Raw genomic sequence first — 10,597 nt, 5'->3', positions numbered from 1 at the left:
ATTGTGTGATGCAAACAGGGAACTCAGAAGTTGCCCGGTGTCGGTGAGAAGGTCATGCGACAGGACCGTGGGTCAGCACATGCGGATTTGGGGGTGCTGAGCCTTCCCCACAGGCAGACATTGGCAGCGGCGGCCTCTGGGAAAGGGCGAGGGAGAAGAGGTGCCCATGTGAGGATGGGCACCGTGCAGGTGAACGGCGTAACGAGCAGGAGAGGTGCCGTCTGCGGGGGCCGAAGGGTGCGTTGGAGCCCCCTGCTCTCACACATGTGCCTGAGGCAGCCGCTGCTGAGCTGAAAGACCTTTTACTTTGGGTTCTGGTATTCCAGCACTTTCTGAAGTTTGTGGGGTTTTTTCTCCTTACAGTCTAATTGCAACTTACAAAAGTCACTTGAGGGTTGGGAAAAATGCATTTATTAGACAGTCTTAACACTTACCGAGAGCTGACCTGCACGGCTGCTGGGTACCCAGATACCAGACCCAACGCGGAGTGACTCTCACCACGTGTGATCGCACGTGAACTCTTGGCGTAAAGTACCACGGCTTTAGCACGGCCACAACGGCAGCGGTGGAACAAAATGCTCATGAGCAACACCCAACACCAACAGACTGGCACCCCTCCATCCATAGACTCTGACGGGTGACATCTCACTTAATTATGGACAGACAGAGATGCCAGGAAGGTAGCAGGTGTGTATAAGGGAGAGCTGAAAAGGCGTAGAGATCTTCAGCGGAAAGAGACACCAAGCACGTGGTGCATTCTGCTGCGTTCCACAGCCACAGCGCGGTGGCTCTTCCGGAGGACTTTGGGTCTACAGGTTAAAAAGTGAAAAGGACCTTCAGTGTGGCTGGCTTCCTTTCAAGTGAAAAAACAACACAGATTTACCCTGTAGAACGCAGCATCAGCAGCTACAGACTCATTTGAAAAACTGCAGTTACGTTAAAAAAAACAACAAAAAAATTCCCCCAAACCTAGTGCAGCAGGGGTTGGTTTGTTCTAGACAGAGAAGCAAAGGCAAGCAAAGAGTCTGAAATGAATAAGATAGATCTATCTACCTCCCTATCCATCCATCTCTCTAATACATACGTGAGTAATATATATTTTATATATTTTTATATATATGTATATTCCCCATTGAGAAAATGTAACTTCAAGGTACTTCAAGCATACCCTTCTCCATGCATTGGAGACAACTGCTGAATTGCTGGTTTTATGGCAGATATTTCTGGAGCCATGACAAATTTAAAAAGAAAAACTTCCAACTCCTGAGCTGGCTTCTCTCAAATTGGTTGTGGTGTTCAGGTTTTAGCAGTCTTCATGAAACACTGAGGTTTTGAGCATTCTCGCTATTACTAAAGTAATTAAACATGTTTCTGCAAGGTCTTACTGAAGCTCTTACCTACGTTTTAATCAGTCACTAAATCTTGAGTTATTCCACTGATTTGAAACCAAAAACAAAGAAAAAACTGGCCACTGAAGTGAAGTACTTCATTAAGCCCCACTCTGAGTAAAGCATTCGCAGCCTGACCCTTCATTTCTCAGCATGACAAACTTTGGATAATTAGGCAGATGCTAATTTCCCCATTAAGAGTTAGATTGCAAAAGAGCTTTCATTATAACCTCCTGTGCTCACAATTTCTCCAAAACCTCCTTTAAGAACCAAAATTTCCCATGTTTGGGTTCTGTCCATAGATGACACCAACGAAAAAAGAAACGTAAGGCCAGTGTTGTTTTGTGGCTAAAAGAAACCCTGACGTAAGTCAGCTCCTTCAGAAAGACACAACGTGGTACGTGAACACTCCTTGTCCCTCACACTTTCTACCAGATTTGTGAAACGAACCTCTAGTCCGTCCCTAACTTGGAAAATTTCGTGGAAAACTCCACGTTTCCCTCCAAAGTTGCTGTACTGAGTGTGTTTCACTCTGCACGTTTCAGCGTGGCCACGGGAGTGCTCCAGTGTTTCGGTTAAACGCTTTTGTCAAAACTCCGACACGTTTCGAGGGGTGCAAAGGGCTGGAAGCGTCAGGAAGTGAAACGCGTTCTTTTTTGGGTCAAATGTCGTGTTCCATGTTAAAGATCTTTTCATATTCAAAACCTGATAATTTTAATTTTGCTTCATTCTGGTGATTTTTTTTTCCCCCAAAAGGTGCCTGAGCTGAAAAATACTGTTAATGGCACAACATTAACACACAACACTGCCAGAATTCAGAGCCTCTGTAAAGATATTTATTGAGTATCTTTTCAGGACTATTGCACATGCCATATCCTTCAGAGCTAGTGAATTTAAAAATATTGCAAAATACTTCCCCTCCACTAGTTATATATAAATTAACACATAGATTATTAGGCTATTCATACTGTAGAGTCCTGTTACTGTGCCTATAAAATACAAGCAATTAAAAAAAAGTGTAGTTCAGCAAAATTAGTGATCATATATAAATAAACATTTTAAAGTCACAAGTTGTTAACAGTATCCATACTGCACGGCCCTGTTACAGTAAAGACCTACTGTCACGGAAAACAACGAAGGCACAAACAGGACGCAGAACAAAACTCGACAGCAATTAGACTTGCATGAAAAAAAAAAAACCAGTGAAGGCAAAAATAATTACAAATAGGACAAAAAACCCCGAAGAACCAACACCACTCCGAATAACCTGTCAAACACGGTGCAACTGAAAAACGAGAAGGCACCTTCCCATCCCTGAGCCTACAGTGCACTCTAGTGGCTGCTCCAAAAGCGGCTCCGCTTCCTCCTCCAAGAAGTCCCACGGACTCCACAGTGCTCTTTATAGCCTTCAGACCACAAGAAAAACAATCGTCCAGATTTTATTCTGAGCAGGGAACTATTTTGCCCCGCTCTACAGGCGAATTCCCCATTCCTCCTTCTCTAGAAACCCGACAGGAATAGTCCTTCCAGGAGAATAAGCTGCTTTGCTTCCTTCGGGTTACCTGCTGGACACGGGCGGGCTGAGACACGCACACAGAAGAAACCACTGATTGTCCACCCAGAAATGCATCACTCGCTCAGAAGCCTCATGCTCCAACAGGCACGGGACATGAGGAAATCATGGAAAAACACCCTTTGCTGTTAATTCTCTTATTCTCTACTCACAATTTTTGCCCATCCACACCAGAGACTATTTCTCTCTTTGCAACATTAATGCCTGCAGCTTCATTATTACTTTTTCAGTTCAAACTCTTTTTCCCCTATCAGGGCAGGTGCTCAGGTAAATAATTTATCTATTCTGACTTGGTTTTGCTAAGACCAGTGCTGTGGGAAGGACTTCAGGTGCAGGGCTGCTACAGAAATCCCAAGGATAATACCGCCAAGCTGATTTAGTAAGATTAAAGCAAAACAACGTTAACAAAACACTGAATACAATGCAGAGTCACACAAGATGCACCCCGTCAAACTGGGAGAGCCCAACCTGCAATGATCCTGTCTAAAACAGTGCTCATTTCTGCATCACCCTGTACCTGGCAGACCTTCGGGCAGACCCACTTCACAACCCCTCCCTGCACACCGAGCTTGGCTAAGGGAAAATCAGAACAAATACCTCCAACAGTACACCAAAAACGAAAAAAAAACAAAACCAAAACCAGCTGGTTCAGATCCTACAAGAGAAGAGTTAATGGAAAAAATACTGATGACACAACAAAAAGAAACCACAGGCTGAGCAGTCACTAGAAGAACCGGGCAAGGAAACGACTTATCAAGCCGCTGAAGCAAGCCTTTTAAACAGTATCTTTGAAAAACAGAGGCTTCCTCCATGGGTGGAGAATTCTGGCTACCAGAAAAGTGATTGACCTCCGGGCAGGAGCTGAGATGTGTTCCCAGGTCCCAGAGTACAGGCACAGCCCCTGCAGACATCGTACCAGAGCGTCGGGTGTCAGGGCCGGTGGCTTTGTCCACCTTCATTGTGCTGAGCTGCTGTTGGAGCTACAGACCCACTTCCTGGTTAAATAACATCCGGAGGCCGAGACTCCTTTTGGCTCGAGATAGGCACAGCTTCCAGAGCCTTTCACTTCAATCCTGCAAGGGAGAACGGAAGACACAGTAACGTCAACACCCACAACCAAGTAACGCAACAGAGCAAGGGGAACTCGGGGATCAGAGGCTCTCTTTGTACAAAGCCCGAGTTACCACAAGCAAGGCATCGCGGGAGGAGGATGACAGCTTGTGCTTTGAAGAGAACACCACAAAGACTGGCTTTTTGTGACGGGATCTGGCCCCCAGAATACAAAATATAGGGCTTGTGGTACTCCTGCATCCTGTCTAGTGATCATGCAATGGGAAATATGCCCTTAGAGTGGAGACTGGAATTCAGGTGTGCCCTTCTCAAGGACGCTGTGCTATCAAGATTGGCCCTACCTTTGACTTCCACAGCCTACACAGCTAAAACGTTCCAGCAGAAGCTGTGTGACAAACACCTCTCTCATTTCCCTCTTCCTCAGAGCCGAACACAGCACTATGGTTAAGGGGGAGGTGGAAAACAGGAAGCGAATCTCAGCTTCCACACCACATGTGTCCCTACGTAAGAGGTAAGGGTCTCCTTCGCCAACTCTCTTTTCAAAAAGAGGGCTACAGTGTTCCATGAACAGGCCAACCAAACCAGTATGGTTTCTGGAAAAGCCAAGGAACAGATCCCCACCAGTGTTAACATGACTAATAGCAACTGAGCTTAGACACAAGGTGTTTGCCCTTTTAAAGACAGGAGGGGCAGTCTGAGGCAAGCACAGAAACAGAAGCCTAAGAACGTGAAGAACTTCATCACTGAAAACGGAAGCACCAGTAGCTGTTTGTAGCACACACAGGGAATAAGGAAGAGTGGGAAGGATTGCAATTTTCAACTTGAGATGCCTACGTGCTGCTCACATCTCACATTAAATGCGAGAGATCTTGATCAGATCAAGCCCTCAAGTCTCGGAGATGGACTGAATATAGTCACGCAACACTGATAATGTCACAAACTTAAAAGTATTTAAATTTTCCACTTTTTAAATTCATTTCAGACTTGTGAAATCCCAATGCTTATTACTGTCACAGATAATTCTACCAACTCCTGCCAGCAGCTGCCCCAGGACGAGCAGGAACAGTCTCTGAGAAGATGGGACAGCTGTCGGTGGGAGGAAGGCAGTGCCCCACACCTGACACCGGTGGGACAGAACACAGGGCCGTGACCACAGAGCAGCTCATGCAACATAAATGCACAGCTTGCCCTTTCCACCCAGCAGCCTTTTTGTGGGCACGTTCTATAAGAAGTATGAAAATACCTCTTAGAAACCTCCCAAATACCTTTGCAATAAACTCTGTGCAGGTCGCACACAGGTTTGCACTTTCACAAAATACATTCTATAACGAGGAATTTGTGTTACTGCAATCTTCCATTCCTCCCCTCGTCGCTGTCGTACGTCGGTGGTTTCTTGGCTTAAATCTCATTTTGCTCTCCTGTCTGTTACCATGAGCTCCCGTCTCATGTCGCTTCTGAACCCGCTGTTACAAATTTATCTCCTGACTTTCATTCATCACAGTTTTAACAATGCTATCTGAAATCTTTATTGTTTTCCATGCTGTCTCCATAGTCATCCCTCCGACATCATTACAGATATTTCTTTCAAGTCACTGTCTATATCTGTGTTAGTTATCCTTACTTAGTCCCCTATAATCTAGTACTACCAGCAAAAACCCCTCAACATTGACTTACAGTTTATTGTCTAATGCTTTCCCATTTACCCAAAAGAACTCTTCATTTCTTTTATAGAGTCCAATCCATGGGTCTTGCTTTGTTATCTTCACCATAAAACTCTGTAGGAATAAACCCGTATGAGAAAAGAAGTTCTGCATGTTCAGTCCAGCTATCAAAATACAAAGTCAGGGCTAGAAATTCAGGGCTAGAAAGCAAAACAATGATCTTGCCTCTCTCCCAGAAGAAACCATATGAAAAATTAAATCTACAGAGTACTGCAGCATTGTGCGATCCACGTAACTGAAAGAGGACCCCTGCAGCACTCGGATACCGTAGTGACAGAAATGCCAACTATGCCAACGCAAGGACACTACTGGATGTTAAGAACAGATACAGAACTGCAAATGCATCATTTTACTGTCTCTCCACAAGAAAGTCTTCACAGAATGACAACACCTTTGCAGCTAGCATATTTCTCCACTGCTGATATGTCTTCACCATATTATCAGCTAGCAAGGATTTGTGGAAGACATCTTAGAGATTAGTTAAGGAAGATCCTTGCCCCAGTGCGTGCAACAGAACCTGCACCCAGTACGGCCATTGTACTGGTGTCTGTGATAGGGCTGACTGACCGAGGGAGAGGCTGTTTTAAAATACCAAGGTCTGTAACAGATATGGAAGAACACATTCTCTTAGGCCTTTGTGCTAGCTGGAATCTTTACAAAAATCATGGTATGATACAGAAAAAGATGCTCCAAGCTGTGGTTAGGATAACTGTCTCCTAAGTCCCAAGGTCAAGATTAACACACCTACCAACTGGGCTGTCATTAACCTGTCTCGCAAAGAGAGAACAGTTGTCTAATTAAAGATAAATGAGATGCAACAGTGTTTACCCTGATAGTTGCCTTCAGTGTGAACATTTGTAGCCGTGAGCAGCACGGAACTGAACTCAGATAAGCCTCGGGCATTTTCCAAAACACCAACTGCTAAAACTGCAGTTTGCAAGGAGAGGAGGCACACAGCTTTCTGCAAGCGGTGGCTCGCCACGCTCTTTGCATCAGCTTTCAAACTGTTCAGCTTAAGAGGCTGGATGAACACACTGCTTCATTGTGCAGCTCCCTAGGAGTGAGATGGGGTGAAACCAGGACCCCCCTTTTGTTCCCTTACCAGTTCCTGATGATTTTCGATCACCAGGAGAGAAGCATTGTGCAAAGAGCAGAGGCTCTGACTGGAGTTCCAGTTGGCTTCACTCTCTGAGAGGTAGTAGCATTTCCTCTGGAAATACAGCCAACCTGATGGACAGAGTTCCAGGGAGGGACAGATAGGAAAATCTTTGGCTGAAGAGCGGTTTACTGCAAAAAGACAAAAAACAATCTACCTATTTCTTCCAACTGGAAAAGGTTTCTGGAGCTTTTTAGCTTGCTTTCTGACTGCATCATCTAAAATCATCTAAGTCTAGCCATAGCGTTTTTACTTCTGCCCAGCTGAAATAATTATTGTAAACTAATTATACACTCTGGCTCCTGCACCCTTATGGTTACTGACATACCTTTAAAGTGATGATCGGGGCAGGCTGGTAGAAGTAGCTGAGAAGGTGATCATAACGTATGCTCCAAGGACTCTTTTGTAACTTAAATATTTCTGACAACTATGGTTTTGCAAGTATTGCTTCCTTGCAGCTGAATTAATGGCTTTGTTTACTACAGTGTCATTTTTTGAAGGACTACAGCTTGGTTGCAAAGAACAGTCTTCCATTTGTTATTTGTTTTCGTGAACTTGGATTCAGACCAACGGCGAGGCTACGGACTTGAATATCAGAAGTACATTAAGACTAAACTGAGCACTCTCTAACACCACTGCAACTAGTGGAGTCATTTCTCCAGCTCTTGACCACAATTTTAAACAATATGTCATGCAACGTCTATTTAACTTTGAGATAAGGTAAGTTCTGAATAAACGTTTTGAAGTTTTAAGGGACTTCTGACAAACTAAAACTTTGGTAATTTCTAAGGCTAATAATATTTTTTAAAAAATGATTTACACACTTACCAAACTGAAGAGACAAAATCAAAATGACAGCAGCAGTAAGGACTCCAGCAACACCTCGCCATAACCAGATATTTGAGAATAGCCCTGGAAAAAAAAAAGTCAGGAATTAAATCCCACAAAACCACAACCAGCTGACAGGGCAGTAGAGCTGTTCCAAAAACAGTTGTTCTCCATGGAGAGCAGGCTGGGAGCAGGGCCGAAGACTAGGAAATGTGTGATATTTAGCTTGTCATCACAAAGCTACTTAGCTGCTAACAAGAACTCTGAATTATGCTGAATTTTAATTAGGTCATCCAGAACTTAACCCAATAGTGAGGCAGTTTCCCAAAGTGACACTCCGAAGTCATCGAAAAGAAGAAAATGAGCATGAAACAAATGAGGGTGATGGTAAGTCTGAGGTTGACCTATGTCTAAACGTGGCACAGATAAGAGAAATCAGACAAGCCAGCAGCTCCGGAGCCCAAAACTCCTCCTGAGGAACATCCAACCTTATCCCACAGCAGCAGCTTTTCAGAGTCTCCTTTCCTTCCCGTCTCCCTCCCCGCAGCCAGCAGGGAGCTGGGCTGGGCGGCGGGAAGGACCCACCCACGTGCCAGCGCCAGAGGGGCCGAGGTGCCCCCGGAGGGCGGCCAAGGGGGGGTCCGCTCTCTCCGGCGGCGGAGAGCCCCCGCGCCCGGTGAGCCCCCGGCTCTGACCCCGGCGGCGCCGCGCACGTCCCGCTCCCCACGGCGCCCGGCACCGCCCGGGGCATTTCTCCGGTGGGTCTCGCAGCCCGGAGCCGGGCGCCGGCCGCCTCCCTCGGGGGCCGGTGCCTTCCGACGGCGGGACCGGCACCGGCTCGGCCCCTCCACGCCGGGCGGATCCGCCGCAGTACCCCGGCCAAGGGGTTTTCCAGCGGCTCCCGGGACGCCGCAGGGCAGCAGCCGCCGCTCCCGGCCCCGCGGCGCTCCCGGGCCCGGCGGAGCGGGCGGCGGCCCTGCCCCGGGGCCGGGGGCTGCACGGAGACCCCCTCCCCGCTCCCGGCCCCTCTGGCCGGCGGGGTCTCCTCGCTTCCCTCCCGGCTGCGGCCACGGGAGCCCCTGCGGCGTTTGTCGTCCCCCCCCAGACCCTCTCCCTGTCCCCGTTCACCTTTGCGGGACCCCGGCCCCCGCTCCGGGCAGCCGCTGCGCTCGTCGCCGCCCCCCCGGCGCCCCATGGATGCGGAGCGGCTGCCCCACCGACCGGGGAAATCACGGGGCCGGAACTGCTGGAGGGCCCGGCCTCGCCGAGGGTGGGGGGGGGACGGGCGGGAGGTGCCGGCCGGGAGCCGCTTCCCCCGGCCCCGGCCCCGGCCCGTGCAGCGCCGGGGCGCAGGGAGGGATGGACCGCCCCCCCCCCGGTACATCGTCACGATGGGTGGGCTCGGCACGCACCGCTTTGTGATGGAAAGAGGGAATGGGACATGGTTTAGGGAGAGCTTGTCTCCCACCAGCAGTGCTTCTCTGACATCAGAAAATTTCGGGACTTGGGAGGTACCTAACGTCAAGGCAGAAGGCTCTTCCTGCCTCTGTAGTCAAATGTCAACTGCGTAAAGCTTGGTCACTTTGGAAAGCCTGGCCAGGGATTTGCCTCACCCAGGAAAAGTGTAAAGCCTGACGATTCTGACTTGGGGGGATGAAGGTGTAGCAGCAGTTGTTGCATTAAGACAGGCAATGTATCCGGATGTGTGTGTCCGGAGGGTTGGCACGCGGTACGGACGTTTGGTCTGGTGTGTCGCGATGATAACGGGTTTGCTTACAACAGATCTTGGTTGAGTTGCGTGTTCAAACAGCCAAAGGGAAACGGCTCCGTTCAAGTCAGTGTGCAGCTGTGACGAGGAAGTCTGTGCAAGTCTGCGCAAGGCTGATGAGGAATTCAGCGACGGTTTGTCCAGAACAGGCATCCGTCTGTGCCTGAGGAGGAAACCTTGAATAGAAAACCATGAGAACGGAGAGTTACACTTTATACTTTCATTGCGGTCACCAATTACTTTGATTGTCAAGGATTTTGAGCAGTAGTCGTGCTGAAAATTATCTCCAGGTGTTTACAGGTAATAAAGAGCCATATAAACTTTATACTTCCATAAATACAAGTTGACTTGCAGGTGATTTTAGCCTTTGTCTGCAGCAGATGCTGATTTAAGCAATGGACAGGGAGAGCTGGACGGGCCAGCGTGCCTGGGATGGCGCTTGAGAAGAAACAGAAAGGCAAAAGGATAAAAAAGAATCTAAACGATATGTGCGAATGGGGCTTAAAGCACGGCGACTTCGGGGAAGTTAGGGAACTGAAGATTCCTAGGAGAGGGAGAATGGGTGAGGGAAGAGATGATGGGATCAGAGAGCACGAGCTGTAGACACTTCACGAGGATTTTGTGAGACCTGAGTCCAGAGGGGCAGAGAATGAGAGTGGGGAGTGCAGTTAGGGGAGCTGGGAGGTGCAATGCCTGTGTCATACAGAGCAGATTTTGCATAAGGAGACAGTGGAGCAGCAATGTGTGCACAGCTGTTGTTCTAAGGACAGGTTATTCAGCATTTATTCCCTCTGAAGAGGTGGTTCACTCTCTTGCCATTCAGTCCTGCCTGTCACTGAGGTCAGAAGTAACTTACTGTGGCTTCTAACCGCAGAGCATTCGCGGGTGCTCTTTTCATGCTTACTCACCCACTAACACAGAAGATACTTCTGATGCTCGCAGGCCACTCTCCAGGCTGACAAAAACCCTGAAAACCTGTAACATAATCAGTTGTGAGTCATCTGATACTCCAAAACTACTATAGTTGTTAACCCCAGATGTTTATAACTGAGACACTCAACCTCTAACTTTTCCCTGATCGATTTGGCTACA

At 47.9% G+C, this 10,597-nt stretch overlaps 2 protein-coding genes across 2 annotated transcripts in view; one reads left to right on the top strand and one right to left on the bottom strand.

The window, feature by feature from the left end:
* Positions 1 to 10,597, top strand: part of LOC104374622 (alpha-2-macroglobulin-like) — a 416,004-nt gene that overhangs the window by 347,467 nt on the left and 57,940 nt on the right.
* LOC104377760 (C-type lectin domain family 2 member L-like) lies at positions 3,587 to 8,932 on the bottom strand. Its single transcript, XM_086610658.1, has 5 exons — positions 8,866 to 8,932; positions 7,738 to 7,821; positions 6,856 to 7,040; positions 5,707 to 5,807; positions 3,587 to 4,034 (listed from the first exon to the last, which is right to left on the bottom strand). Exons 1-5 carry the CDS (start codon positions 8,930 to 8,932, stop codon positions 3,917 to 3,919), a joined length of 555 nt encoding a protein of 184 aa, XP_086466784.1. The 3' UTR covers positions 3,587 to 3,916.

Source organism: Tauraco erythrolophus, chromosome 4 (genome assembly GCF_009769465.1).
Source record: "Tauraco erythrolophus isolate bTauEry1 chromosome 4, bTauEry1.pri, whole genome shotgun sequence".
NCBI classification, from domain to species: Eukaryota; Metazoa; Chordata; class Aves; order Musophagiformes; family Musophagidae; genus Tauraco; species Tauraco erythrolophus.
Note: the sequence above shows the minus strand (reverse complement) of the source record. Positions and strands in the feature narration are given on the sequence as shown.